Raw genomic sequence first — 15,714 nt, forward strand, 5'->3', positions numbered from 1 at the left:
CAAAATATCTTTCAGAAACATGTAGAAGTGTATGTCTCGTATCAGTGCTGTAGATGAAAGTGGACTCTCTTTTCCCTGTGAATAATGACGTTAAAACATGATTTGAATGAGAGCTGTTTGACAAATTATTCAAATCGCAGAATTTAAGTTTCAGCTGCTAAAAGAATTACACCTTAAAAACATGACAACATGAAACGTATCTCATCTGAAGCCATCGACACTCTTGTCCCAGAGTGCACTCTGTCCACAGAGTTTTCCTTTATGTCCGTAATTCTGTGCAGTATTCGCAGTACACCCCATAGTGTTCAACGCAAGGAAATGCAAGTCTTACTGGACGGATGGAAGTGCCAACTTAAATGCTGATTTCATCGGTTTTTCTTTTGTTCAGTTTTATGACTTGTTAGAAGTCATATGAACCACTATTCTGTACTCTGTAGAAGTTGCACAGCTAGCATGCTAACAATGTTAGCTACATACGTCATCAAAAAGTTAGCTAATTTGTTTTTACATTAACTTCTCGTGGCACACAGCATATGGTCTGTCCAAAATTCACAGCAAAAGTTTCTGCAAATTATGGACCGAGGAAAAAAGGAAAAACAGGAGTTTTTATTGCAAACACATCACAGGAATCATAGGAATGAAAGGACTTCCTGTTAGCTTGCATATGTGCTCAGAGCTATGGAAGTGAGACGTTAACATGCATCACATCTCACTTAAAGTCCTCTGTCCTGTTTTCTAAACATTTGACTCTGTAATCAAACAACTATCTTTACCATCAGACTCACCTAACTGGAACCTATTACCTCTTTATGTACAGTACAAGTACAGTGCATCAAATCATACAAAAACTTCTCTCATAGCATTGTTTTCGGCCGTAAAAACCTACTGTCTGACTCAGAGAGCAGCTGGTGAACATAGAGGAGCAGATAAAAAGTCAGAGATTTCCCTCAGGAGGTGGTGGAGACCAAAAATAGAGCTAAAAGAGAGGGAATACTGGACTGAGATTCATCAGGTGAACACAAACACCACTCCACATGAATCATCATCATTCCTCTGGCACTGCTGGATGTGAAAATAAGCACCTATTACCAAGTGAGAGGTGGCAAAAAAAGAGTTTAAGAGTTTTAAGTTAGTTAGTTAGTTATTTTTGCTGACATTTCAATTTAGCTATGGGCACCAAACACACACCCAGGAGTGCAACAAATTTAACATAATTTCATTTACTGCCGAGCATTTTCATCCATCGTCCCTCACGTTAACAGTCTTCAGTCCCTCGCTGCTGAGTTGACGTAACGATGCAAACTTGTTTTCGTCTGCTCCAGCAGTTTGTGGGAAAACGTCTTAAATCTCATCTGGATTTTATCCACATTTGAGACACTTGAAATGACAGTGTAAACAGTGGTTATACCAAGTGTAGCTGAGGTGAAAAATAACCTGATTACAGACAAAGTGAAAGACAGTGTGTGATTATTAAAATGCTGTACTGCATTAACTCTTAGGAGGTGTGTGTGACGGATATGTGGAACACTAACCCTGGATGGTGTTGTTCAGGTCTGGAGCTCTCGGTGGGAACACAAACCTTCCGGGTGTGTATGGTCCTCTCAGGTGACGCACACACACACACACACAAATGCTTTTGCAAGCTTTCCCGAAACATCATTGTTAAATCGTGTAATAGGGGTGACCATTAAAGTTGTGTTCAATGAAGTTAAGCCCTGTTAAACAAGCGTCCCTTTTCAGCGTTGAAGATGGAGGGCATATGTTTCTGATTACATCTGAGTAGGGAAACACAATAGCCCTCTTCAACCGGGTTCTTGATCCTGTCCACTTGGATTCGGCCTGACACTTTGCCACAATTCCCGGCCACAAACAGCGACAAGGAAACCCGAAACCCGTAAACAATCCATGTTTCTGCTTTACTACAGATTTCTGGGCTGGAGAAGGCAAACCGCCAAGTTCACTAAAACGTAATCTGATTACAGGCTCTGTGGGCCAAAGGCCGGAGAGGATTGGGGGACGGGGGGGGTTTGCGGCTGCGGCTGCGGCACGGGGCCAATAGAACTACATTATGGAATAATATGGAGAGTCCAATTCTATAATGTTGGTTTTAAGAGGAAAAGTACTTTTGGTTACATTTGAAACCATCTACTGACTTTAAGGTACAACCTGATCCGTATCAGTGACTCAGCTGTTCCTTCACCAGGTGCTTTCCACCGTACTGTTTCTGAACTTTGTGATGCATCATGCCTTGTTGAGATGTTTCTGTTGGATCGCTTTTCTAATTGTCTCTGTGGCAGAGATCAGTTGTTGTTGTTGTTGCTGATCAAGGGAAACAGCATCAGCAAATGGTGATTACGGACATGTACAGATTCCAGTGACAAAGCCGCAGAAACTGATTCTTGTTTGACGGGAGCAAAGGAGAAAATAGTTTGATGTTGTTACAGAGCCACAGAATTAGTGGAGGAAGGATGTAGACGTGGATGGATGGGTCAACAAAATGTCAAACGACTGCTGTTTTCCTCCTGTTTCTTAGAGATAGTCATGACCATGAATGTTCGCCAATCTTCACCAAGTCGTTAACCTTAAAGTGAAAAGTTACCTTAAAATGAATTAAACATTTTGTGAAATATTCTTGGAGGTAAAACGACAGAGAGATGTAAAAAACTGCAAACAACACAAAGTGACTACAAATGACAAAACATGACAACAAGGGCAAGTAAAATGACTACAAACAAGACAAAACTACATAAACAGAAGTGGTTTTTAAAACATTAGACACACAGTGTGCACGAGCTCTTAACAAAAACCAAGTATGTAAACGCTGAGTGCGACGTTTTTCCACCAAGAGCAGTAATATTATACCCAACAAGAGCCCAGCATCCAAACCATTGTGTTCCTCCTTAAACAATCCCATTCCGTGTTAGGAGGCATGAAACATACAAGAAAGCATACCGTGAAGTCAATTTCCCAATTATGTTTCATTTCCTGTCGAGCCAACACACTTTTACACCGTCATAAATCATAGGAAATATCAGTCACCATAAATCATACGTGGAGATTTAAATCAGCTGTTTGTATAATCCGGTGCCTGTATCTCAGATGGGCTAATGTGTGGAAATGTGTGATAATTAAAGCCAGGCGCTCTCTCTGTGGGGAATAGTGTTTCCCAATGTCCATTTAACAACACTCTACTCAGTACCTCCTCCAGCTGCTTACAGGGCTGCAGTAGCACAGATGAAATGTGATTTGTGGAACCAGTTTGCCTTCATACAGACTTCAGGACTTTGTGATCAGAACTTGACTTTTTTTGATTTTGAGACAGATTTTTGAAACATATCAAAGATGATTTTTACATTTGACTTTAATCTAAAGTTTAATGTATAGAAAATGAAAATTGTGATTGCAGCTCACCTGATTTTTGAGTATTGTTAATAAAACATTTAGGGATTCTTATGACAGTACTACATTTTATGCTAGCACCATGGCTCTGTGAATAGCTGTCATCGTCAGTCCACCACTGTGGTCCAGACTAAAATGTCTCGAACATCTGTTTCGAATGGATTGCCGTGATATTTGGTACAACCATTCATGTTCCCCTGAGGATGAACTATAATAAATTTGGTATTCCTGTAACTTTTCATCTAGTGCCATCATTGGGTCAAACTGTCCAATAATTATGTTTATACCCAGATATAAGCAAAACCAATGAAAGTGCCATTTGCTTCAGCTCTACTTTGTGTTAACTGGCAAATGTTAGCATGCTAAAACGTTTAGATATCCTGCTTAACATTAGCCTGTTAACATTGTCAGGGTGAACATGTTAGCATACTGATGTTAGCATTTAGCTCAAAGTATCGCTATGTAATCTGAGGAGCCACTAGCGTGATCTGGACCAAAGCAGTGGACCAACTGACGACCAAGTTACTATCCACAGAGCCACACTGCTAGCCTAGCTAAAAATACATTCATCTTAATCTGCGATCATAAAGTAGATTCACATCTTTGCCCAAATTAAATGATGTCAGATTTGATTTCTAATGACAGCAGCAGGTCAGACTTTCATGGTTTTTAAACTCATGTTAGTTAACATGAAAAAAAGGTGAATTTTTACCCCAACTGTTCATTGTACACATTCATCACAGTTAACAAACCTTCCTTCTTTAGCTTTAACCTGCTGTACTTATTTTTCCTGTTCGATGGAAGCATGATGTTATGGGCAAAGATGCAAAAATAAAACCCTAGTTATAACAAACCAGAATTTTATCTTTTAACTTTTTTGTTTTTTTAGAAAGAGCATCAAACATGGTAAACTGAAGGATGTGTTTTCGATGAATACTTAGTTTAAAGGAATTCCTAAATGTACAATCCTATATTGCCAATATGATATGTAATGGTATTTCAAAGTGGTGTATACATGTAGATTATCTTACATGTATTTGAGTAAAGTTGTTGTTTTAAACACACTCAGAAAAGCGATAGACTTACATGGACATTCAGCCCAGAGTGAATTTTTTAAAGTATGTCTCCGGCTGGGAAAAACACTTGGAATACCTCTTATCTGTAACTGGCATTTGTTGCTAAATTTAGGTCTGTCAAGTCTGAGTGAATGGGTTCCTTCCCACATCTGAAAAGAATGAGCTGATTGTTTACCGACACACAAATCACGAGCGCCATAAATCACAACCTTTACACAAACATTTTTCATTTAAGACACGAGAAAAACAGAATATAAATCTGAAGATTACATCTCTAGGAGGAATAACTGAACCTGCAGCAGTGGTATGTTTTAAACTATGTAGTTTTTATTACATGTTAATGAAAATAAAGGGGGCTCTGCAGCTGCTGCGTGACAACAGACTCATCTTGTAAATGAGCTGCTGTGGGATTTAAAGAAATTTAGTGAGTAGTGTTGATATACCCAAGATCCTGTCCTCGGAGTCTGTCTTAATACAACTGCAAACTTTCCTCAAATGGTCTGCAGTTTGTAATTTGTAATCCAAGATCCCTGGTTTGAAGCTGCAAGCTAGCAGCTAAATTCTAATAGAGTTATTTTTTTAAAAGTCCAGTCCTGCTCAGCCTCTCCCAGCCCTCGCCTTGTCAGTTCAGGTTTTCAGAGAGGGGGCAATACCACTGGCATGCCTCAGCTTTGATTAAAGGAAATGCTTACATCACTCAGTTTCCAAGAGAAACAAGCCATTCGCTCGGCGCAGATGGCTTCATCCAATGGTTGAGGAGTTTTACTAGGGGCAGGCAGACAGGTGCACTCGCTGCTGCCTGTATGAAACACAGACAAAGACGTGTTGCTGCTGTTGTATATGTTACATAGCAACAATAAAGATGTAGTCGTCTGTACAGCTTTACAGATGGTCCAGTTCTCCCCTCAATATGTGTAGGGTCCAAAACAGGCCATGTGAGGTTGTGTCTAATGGGCAGTGACTTCAGGAGTGTGTTGGTATGTGTAGACAGACTGTGTCCAAGGAAAAATTAAATTTATTATTTGGTGTCTGGGCTTTAAAAGCTTTAAAAAACCCTTGACAAAGTGACCAGACACTTGTGAAAGAGTTGTGGTAACACTTTATAATACAGCCTGTGGTTTCTTTATATGAATCAGGTGCCAGTAAAATACTGACCAGCTCCTACTTTACTAATTAGTGATAATAAAGTTTTTTTCCTTTTTCCTCTTTAATTACACGATAAAAAAGGTTGTTAACACGGCATGTTAGTTTCATCCTTCATGGAGCAGAGCAGCTGTGGTCAGTTTGAATTCACACTTACAGTTCCTCTCAATAGAAATGTCTCAAACCACTAAACATTTCCAACACGTGTTTAAAAATCACAAAAATGTTTTGCTAAAATATGGCAAAAACCAGGCGAAAAGCTCTTGCAAACACATTTTCTATCACTGTAGGGTGAAAGCTATCTTTCAAGCCAAAAGGACGGGAGTGTTTTAATACTCCTGGGTGGAAGTTCAATATATTCAATAAATTCAATATATTTATAGACTAGATCTCTTTTTATAGTAGCTTTTATTGTTAGTTTTTCATTGTTTGTTCAACTTGCCTTCACACCCAGAATTCAGAGGAAATGATGCAGCATGTAATTTAGTGTTAACGTTTGATGTGATTGAAAGTACTATGAACTAGGACCAGCAATGGACAAAAGTTAGACAAGAGATTTCTTTGCTTGACGCAAGCTGGAACTGTTACAGAAAATAATGATCACAGAAGGACACTGACAAGACCCAGAGTTTTCAAACTAAAACGGGGCCAGCGGCATTTCCAAAAGTCTCAGTTATACCAGTTCGAAAACTACGGAGTAATGTGGACGTCAGGCATAACCATAGCAACAGTGATGTTTTCTAGAACTAAACAGATTAAAAGCAGGTGAAACTCGGGGCAGCTTTTATCGTGAAGTGTCCTCACAAAACACAGCAGTTAAAGTGAGTTTGTTTGGCTGCACTGTAAACAGCTACTTAATTCCTGTTTGCTGTAGTATTAAACCACACCTCCTGTTACTATGCTGACCCCAGGAATCTGAAAACTAATCCACGCCCAAAATCTTAACAGTTTTAACTGAGATGTAGAAGACTTGATTGGCAAGCCAAGAGACCGGATGTAAACTCAGAGAAAGAAACGCCTTCTTTAGTACCTGTGAACTCACCTAACGTGCAGCAAAACCAAAGGAACGCTGATGTTCCAAATCAAACACAATCATTCCTGGGTTAAATTGTGATTTGGCATCTGAAGATCTCACAAATTCCTTCGATTGTTTAGTCTACAGAGCCCGGGGGGGGCAAAGGTTCGGACTGATAGGAGTTTGGAGCTCAGTCAATTAGACATTTTTTATTGAAGAGTAGTTTATGCAACTTTCCCACATTTGGAGCAGGTCAGATTAGCACTTCATCACTGGCCAGTATTTATACATCAGAAATTCTTCACATGCTTTATAAAAAAAAAAAAAAGTCTGGGATAAGGCATACAAATAACTCCTCATTGTACATGTGAACGGGCAAAGGCACATTGGCAGATAAGTGCTGGAAAAGGGCATTTTTGAGTATAATTCACTAACGTTTCAATAGCATTTCTGTTACACACAAACTTTTTACACCAATCAGGACATACAGTAGATACAAATCTGAAGAGAGAGAAAAAATAGAATGGGCAGCAAAAATCTGTTTGAGTTTTAATCTTAAGCTTTTCATCTGAAATCGTCTCTGTTGTCTGGCTGTTTTTGGCTTCTCTCAGATGCATCTTTTCTTATCACCACCAACATCAACATAACACACAAGTTTTAGTGAGTGGGTGTTAAAGAGCATCACCTCCATGAGTTTATCTGTCTCTGTTTAGTCTTTAACAGTGTCTAACAGTCTTTGGTATGCGGTCTGAAAGTCCACTTGAGTGTGAAGAATAATGTCTGTTGCATAGCAGTGAGTTCGGTCACAGTCAGCTGAAAAAACAACTCTTTTGCTCAGTGTTGATCTTAAAGTTTTAGGTTCGATCATATTGTTAACAAACAAATCTGTCTTCCCTCAGAGAGAAGGACAGGAACTGTCTGTCTCTCTCTTTTTCTCTCACCTTTCTTTGCTACCTGCAGCCACACGCCTCCACCACCATGTCTTCATACTGCTTGTACACGACGTTATTGGACGAGTCGATGTAGAGGATGCTGATCGGGGTGAGTCTGGTGGGGACGCAGCAGGTGGGCGGCGCCGACTCTGGGTCCATGGAGTTGATCAGGGTCTGTATGATGGCGTGGTTGGTCGGCTCGAGGTGCGAGCGGATGGGGAAGTCACAGGCGCCGTCGCAATGATACGCGTCATACTCCAGCGGCGCGATGATCCAGTCGTCCCAGCCCATCTCCTTGAAGTTGACGTGGAGGTGTTTCCGATTGCAGCGCGGCCTCGTCTTCACTGCCTGATGCTGGGGCAGCGACTGCGGCTGCTGCAGTGTTTTTTTCGCCACCCTCACAGCGGGAGCTCGGCGCATCCGTCTCTGGGTGAACAGGTACTCGTAGACGGTTTTGTTGTCATTGCCTGACCGAGCTTTGATCTCGTTGTAGAAAAGGTCGCGCTTCTTGCTTCTGCCAAACGCCAAGAAGAAGGCCTTTTCCTTGTTGGTCCTGCCGGGCCGGGCGAACCCAAGAGCACGCAGGTCCATGGGCCGACCGCCTCTGTGCTCCAGGGCCTCCAGTTCAAAGCACAGCTGCTGGGAGTGCTGGTGCTGCTGGTTTTTGAAACCCTTGAAGACTTTCCATACGTCAAACACTTCCCATTTGCTGCCGAATCCGTTGACCAGATCCTCCATGGCCTTCATCTGCAGCAGAGCAGCCTTTTGTTTACCTGAAGTCGCAGGTGTACAGCTTCAGGCACGGGGACGAAGCCTCCTCCTCCCCCTTCTCCTCCTCTGCCTCCATCAGAGGCCGAGGATCCTATCGAGGCTCTGCGGGGGTCAGACAGACGCTTCCTCAGGATGCGGAGCTCGGCCCCCAGGAGCCCGTCTCGTTCCAGAGAGCTGATGTTGAAGTGATACCTCTGCCGTCTGAGCTGGGGCCCGCGCTCATCTGCGAGGGAGGACACCGAGAGAAATGTGAAATGAGTTAGCACTGACAGAAAGGCAAATGCACACACGCACACAGAAAAGTAAAATCACTTGCAGACACACGTGTAACATAAAAAATGCAGGTGCAAATGTGACAGGGGTGAAAGAAAGGCCAGCGTGTTCAGAGACACAAACACACGTAAATATGTTCATGTATGCACATATGGGTTCACACATAAGCACAAAGGCAGACATGAAAACCTGCACACACACTAGATCTGCAGTTATTAAACAATCATAAAGTCAATGAAGAGAAAATCATTTTGATAATCAGAAAGTCATTTTTTGTCACATTTTCCACTTTAAGCTTCTTAAAAGTGAAGATTTGATGCTGAACTGTGAGAAATCTGAATATGTCGCCTTGAGTTAAACTATAACAGTGTTTTCCCATATTTTCTAACATTTTAGCTTAGTTGCTGCTTTAATACTGTACACACATAGCACATGCAGGCTAAGAATAAAAAATAGGGCTGCACGATATTTGTTAAACGTGATAGCGCTGTTGAATGTTGACGATGTGACTTGTTATAAATATTATAATGTAGTAATATTCAGTATACAGAGTTAATGTCTTTCTGCTTTGAGTTTTCTGCTATCATGGACCTGAACAGTGAGGAGCCTTTGCTGACACATGGCTACAGCTGCTATATTAGCAATGAACTTTTAGTTTCTTTATCACTTTGACAGAAAATAACATTAGTAATTTTGTTTTTGCTGACGCTACATTGCAACCCGTTGTGTAAATCTTTGTGGTTGTGTGGCCTTGGAGATTAGTTGTGTTTCCTCTGGTGGTCGCCACAGGCGTTTGAGAACCAAAATAACTTAAATATTTACAAATAACAGACGTGCTGTTCTTTTCAAGTTTTTCTTTGCCCACATTTTCTTCACTCACCTTCCACCATCACGACGTTCACTAACTAAATCTCCACATGCTTCAACCTCAGCTACAAGCATCTACATAGGGGCCGTACAGCTCCATCTGATTGGCCAAACATATTGACTAGCAGAGTGTGAATGCACCACATGGAAATACGCCATTTATCGCAGTTCAAGCAGTCTTTTGCGATATGCGACTGTAACCTCAACCTAATTCTAAGCTAAACCGTAACACCAAGTCTTAAACCTCAAACAGCCCTTTGAGGGTGTGTCAGAAAAAAAGGTTCAGCCAAAAAGTCCTCACTTTCCAAAAATGCCCTGAAGGTGCAGAACTGAGAGCGGTCCTCGCACAGATAGCCGTACAAGCACGCACACGCACACACACACAAACATCAGAAGGAGAGAGCTGAATGTGTGGTGTGTAATGTTTTCTTTTGTTGTCAGTGAGGGAAACCAGTGAACTTCCATGTCCAAATGGAATCCAGCAATGAAATCCACAAACACACACACACAGCAGCAGCAGCAGCAGATCTCTCCGCTCCGCTCACTTCTTCTCACGTCATACGCCCCCCGATTCCTGTCCAGGACTTCAACATGCATTGAAAAGTACATTAGAACCAGACAGGGAGACCACATCGGACTGTAAACAGGCTTGTTATTATGGACCTGCAGCTATTCACCGCCGCTAGACTTCAGTTAATCAGCATCTGCTGCAGAGGAAACAAACCTTCGACAACACGCACACACACCCATGGTGGTATTTGTGTTTGGAGGATCTGATTAAACCTCAGACTGAGAGGAATTAAACGCTGTGCTGATTTGATTTGACGTGGTTTTTGTTTTCACCTCAGGAACAGTAATGTAACGTTAACGTTTAGTCGGCTGTCCTTCCTGTTGCTGTCAGGAGGAGGGCGTAAATTCAGGATCAATCTTGACAGTCAAACATCTTAACTCTCTTCTGGATGTTCACCACAGAAACATCTCTACGTTAGCAGACACTTTAGCCATGCCTCTTGCACAGAGTATTTCAGTGCACAGGTTCAGAGTTATAATCAGCACTCAGCTAGGCAGTCTGTGGAGTCAGGTCAGCTGCTGCTAACTGTCTCAATGACTAGAATAAAAAATAAACTCAGAGGAAAAAGAGTTTGATTTTTTTTTTTATTATTTATTTATTTTGCATGTTTATTTTGATTAGTAGATAGTTTGCTTTATTTTTATTAGTTTAAGAGTCAAATAACTTTACGGTCATCTCCTGTGTGGATAACTGTGTAGACAGGCAGTAGGAGACAGGATTGTTTTGCTCGTTTGTACATTACATCAGTGACTCTTTGATTTTTGAGTTTAAGTTTTGATTTTTGTCAAACAGCCACTGTAAACTTGAACAGATGTCTGTAAACAGTATCATGTCAGCTTTTTCAGCTTTTGTTTGTTTTCAAGACAGATGAGTAAAATGTATTTGTCATATTACTGCAGCACACACAGTTTAAGTTTAAACTGTAAGTGAAAAGAAATATTTTAATGTGACTATCGTGCATCTGTGATGTGTCATATGAGACTAAAATACACTGACTGGAGTTTAAGCAACGTGTAAGAAAGAAGTAAAGAAAGTAAAGATGGAAGTGAGTTAATGTGGAGCAGTGAGGGGGAGGAGATGTGTCAGACCATCAGTTACACCTCCTCTGCCCCTCGACATGTGGAGGAGGTCACTGGCGATTTGCTGAGGACACGCTAAACAAATAAAGCCCAAATTAAAAGTACATTAAGTGCTTGAAACGTAAACCTTTAGCAGGGCAAGAAATATTAAACTCTGCTCATTCAAACATTGTTTCAAACAGTTTTACACCGTAAAGATAACATCACACAGGGGGGCCACCCTCCTCCTGGCTGTGAGGAGTGTTTATTTACCCTCCTGAGGCGTATATCACCGAGAGCTGCAGCGAATGACCAGATGGCTTCAAACACACAGCTACAGTCCAGAGACATGCACGTTGGTGACTCTAAATTGCCGTTGGTGTGAATGCTTGTTTGTCTGCCAGCAGAGGTGGAGATCACGAATCACACCAAAGCTAATCTGTGTCATCACCGTTCAAATGCACATCAGTCAGTGAACACATCACCGTTCAGCACTGATCCAGACTCAGCAGCATCTTTAGTCACTGATCCAAGCTGCTTAACAAACGAGACGTGATGTTATAAGCCGTGAGGTTTAGAGGAGCTGGTTGGACAGAGCCATGCTCGCTGTTTCCAGTCTTCGTGCTAAGCTAAGAGAAGCTAAGCTAACTGGCTGCTGGCTGAACCTCTAACTCTCAATCCGCACCGTCTCCAAAGTGTTGCCCTGCTCCACATGTCAGTGACATTTGGACGTGTGATCGCTCACGATTCAGCTTCCTGCAGCTTTGAAGTCAGTTCCAGCGCAGTTATGAGTAACAGAGTCATCCTTTTTCCCATGATTCCCTCTGTATACGAGCAGCTGACCCTCATGACTCCCCCTCCAGATGCTCTTACCTCACGGACAACCCCCCCACCCTGAACGCAGACATGTCTACATTTGGACAGTTTACAGTGTTCCCAGCACCGCCCTCCTCCACTCACCTCCAGACTGGAGTTTGACCTCCAGTCCTGTCCCCCGCCCTCCCCTCTCTCTGCAGCCCCAGGAATCAAACATCATCTCCCCCCGTAGATCCAGCCCTGCTCCTCAGTCCCAGGACTGAGACCTCCTCTCTGCCCCGGCTCCTGTTCTGTCCCCTCGTTTGTCAGTTTTCACGACGAATCACTCAGTCAAAGCTCAGTCATGAAAATTAGTCCTCAGACCAGTGACATGGATTTCCTCTAATGACAGTGGAGATGATTGACTGCAGCAGGAGTCCAGCTCCATTAAACAGGTTCTGCTCTATTCATCACCTGAAACGCGCCACAGTGACGTTCTCAGCACATCCTGCTAAATGAAGCTTGAATTTCAATTTGCACAAATGAGAAAAGTCGCAGAAATAACATGTTTTTAAAGTTGAAGGTGGAAGATGATTTCCAACCGGAGCAGCTGAAAACCTTCATATAAAACTCTAAATGACTCAAACAGCAGCAGGAAACTTCAGTGACAGAGAAAGAAGAGCTTTAGAGAGGTCGTGTTTACCTTGTCCTTTATCCACGAAGCTGGTGATGGTGTTGGCCAGCCCCGCTTCATGCAGAGCGCTGCTGTTCAGGTCCCCGGTGGACAGAGACCAGTACAGCGACAGCATGTAGTCGTGAGGAATCACCAGCGGCTGCTTGTGATGCGTCTCCCGGTCGCTCAGTTTCAGGGCCTTGTAGCTGGTTCCCCGCTGCGCCACCGGAGCCGCCGCTCCGCTCTGCTGCTGCTGCTGCCTCTGCACAGAGGCGACTCTCTGCGGAGGCCCGGTGCGCACAGGAGCAGCTGCTCGCGCTGCACCGGGAGCGACTTTCCCAAAGTTTCTCCCCGGTGAGCCACCGCCTCCACCTCCAGCAGCCGCAGTCCTGACTCCTTTCCCCGCTGCATGTGCGCTAAAAGCCACGGGAGCGTGCGCTTTAATGTGAGCGTCCCCGCCGGGCAGCCAGGAGCGCACAGCCTCTTTGCGCCCCAAGCTGACGGCTCTGTCCCGCTGCAGCTGCTGCAGCTGTGCGCGGTTCACCGGCGCGGCCCCGCTGCGCAGCGGCGAGGCTGAGGACGCAGATGTCACCGCGGCGGCTGAGCTTTTAACAGCTGTCGTCTCGCCCTTGATTAACGGCGGACCCGCGCGGATACGCGTGATCCTCGCCGGACTCACCGGTGAGGGTTTCCACGTCCCAGGACCGGCCGCCGGTTGTCTGGTTCTCCCGTGGGCGTGCTCTCCGTCCCCGCCGCCCGCCGCGCGCTCCGCTGCCTCTCCAAGCCGGTGCTGGTGCTGCTGGTGCTGCTCGGTCGGTCTGGTCCGGCTGAGAGAACCGAGGACAGGGGTGCAGGTAAATGAGAGTCCAGCAGCTCAGCAGGAGACAAAGTCGCTTCACAACTTTCATCCTAAAGCCCTTTTGCCTTCTGCCAGGCCGTCATCGTAATAAACCGCAGTCTGTTCAGAATCTCTGGACCTGTTGGCTTAAAAAAAGAAGAGGGAACAGTCCTGTTCGGTCCGAGTCTTTCATCCTCTGAGGTCTCCCTGCGCTCTGCCAGAGGGGGGATGAATAAAAAGTGCTTTTCCCGTCTGTAACGGACTATAGACATATGCGAGGTTGTAAAAGCAAAGATGTGGACTGTAACTGAGTTTTAGAAGTTGAAGAAACAAATCCTGCAAAGCCTTATCCTCCCATCCGTCATGTGTAAGAACCATAGTGCTGGAGAGATCCCGCCTGAGAGAGGAGTGCAGAAATCCAAGAGGAGGCTGAGAAACAGACGACCTGCATTAAACACTCCGCGGCTCTATTCTGCTGGATATCTTCTTAGAAACTTCTTTAAATCCCACTTTTTTTTTCCAAGAGAGGCAAGAATGGCGTAATGCCGCTGCCTCCGTTTTTTTCTCTTTCCCCTCAAAGTTTGAACTCCGTCCAGTGAAAATATTTCACTCACACACCAACCTGCAGGTGCTCGAAAAAATCCTCCAACAAACCTGAGCGCAGGAATTGGAAACGGAATTCCAGAAAGCTGTTTTAATTACCCCGTGATGTCATGCTGTCCAAAGTCATTTAACAGCAATATTTCTTCTCAAATCTTCCTCCCCTCTTTCCACCAATGACTCACTCAAGCTGTAAGACTAAATGGCACAAACCAGACCCCCCCAAGAAAAAAAGGGAGAGAGAGGGGGAGTAAAGAAAAACTTTGCAGTTTGTCATTTGAAGTGAGTCGTTTTTCTGGGCTTCTACTTTCTCTAAACAAAAGGGATGGGGGGGTGGGGGGTGTCAGGTGAAGTCACACATCAGAAAATACTCTATTACAAACAGGCTGAAAGTCCCGCATTGAAAATGTGACTAAAATAAAAGTACAGGCGCTTTATTGGCAAATAGTTTAGAAAAATTGCCCCTGTGAGTGTTTTCATGACTTCAGCTGCAGCTTTGACTCATTACAGTCATAACTCCAGTCTCAGACACCTACAGCTGAGTTCTCACCCGTTATTTGTCAGTCTGAGATATTCAAGGACTATAAAGTCACATTTAAATGAATGAAGATGTCTTAAATTTGAGATTTGATCAGATGTGATTCACATTTCAGGCCAAACCGAATCATAGAAATCTCTGATTCTCTGTCAAGACTCATTCAAAACCTGATTAGAAATATCCCGAATTTAAGTTTAGCCACCATCAGGTCAACATTTTAATTTGTCCAGGACTTTGTTTTATGACCAAATACCTGCAAAATTAACAACATTATCATCAGCCTCAAAACTGAGAGTTCAGCTCTGATGATGGCAGAGAGAGACAGGTGAGCTGCAGACTCTCAGGTGAGCTCTGAGTGAAAGATTCTGTTTGGAGAGAAAGTTTTGACCCGTTTTAAAGATTAGTTTGAGCTTTGCTGAAGCTTCATGAAGCAAACTAGAAGAACTGACGCAGGATGTGATCTGAAAATGTCTCTCAGGTCTTTACATGTTTATCTTCTTGTAATATTTTCTTAAAAATCGATCACATCAATTTTAAATTGAATAATTTGTTGTTGATTCATATTAATTAAAAAAATATCAGTTTAAAACCAGAGGGGAAAAAAATCATGATCCAAGTTATATCAGAAAATACAAAATAAGCTTTTTGCAGAGTCAGGCTCTTTGTGTGTGTGTGTGTGTGTTCCAGGTATTTCTCATGTTGTGGGGACCTACACGTGTTTACACGTTATGGGGACTTGTATCCTTATGGGGACAAAAACAAAAAGTCCCTGTAATGTAAATCATGAAACTTTAAGATGAGGGTATGTTTTGACTTTGGGGTCAGGAGGTTAAAGGTCAGGTAAGTAATCGTTAAGGTTTAGATTAAAGTAAGTCTCCAGGAGATGAGTAAGTCAGTGTAACGTCCCCTGAAGTCACGGAGACAAGACTCTCTGTTAAAAAACGTAAAGTTAAACCACGAATGTGAACCACTGCTAATGCTAGCCATCGTTAGCAACACCAGTCTATGTGTATGACTGATTTAATGTGAAACTAATAAGACTGAACTGTCATAAACAGGAACATTAGCAGAGTGTTCACTGCTGTTGATGTAAGTAGCAGCCATCTTGAATTCTTATGTCAGGGTTGCTCCAATTTTCTAGTTGAAATCACTTCAAGGGGCATTC

At 43.1% G+C, this 15,714-nt stretch overlaps 1 protein-coding gene across 1 annotated transcript; it reads right to left on the reverse strand.

The window, feature by feature from the left end:
- Window positions 1-3,613: 3,613 nt before the first annotated feature.
- gdf5 (growth differentiation factor 5) lies at window positions 3,614-14,348 on the reverse strand. The gene is given in 5 exon segments (XM_018686359.2): window positions 3,614-8,345; window positions 8,347-8,376; window positions 8,378-8,559; window positions 12,604-13,420; window positions 13,422-14,348. Coding segments are annotated over 5 exon segments (1,851 nt in total). The 5' UTR covers window positions 13,482-14,348; the 3' UTR covers window positions 3,614-7,583.
- Between the last annotated feature and the right edge of the window lie 1,366 nt (window positions 14,349-15,714).

This window comes from Lates calcarifer, unplaced genomic scaffold, assembly GCF_001640805.2.
Source record: "Lates calcarifer isolate ASB-BC8 unplaced genomic scaffold, TLL_Latcal_v3 _unitig_1631_quiver_445, whole genome shotgun sequence".
Classification (NCBI taxonomy): domain Eukaryota; kingdom Metazoa; phylum Chordata; class Actinopteri; family Centropomidae; genus Lates; species Lates calcarifer.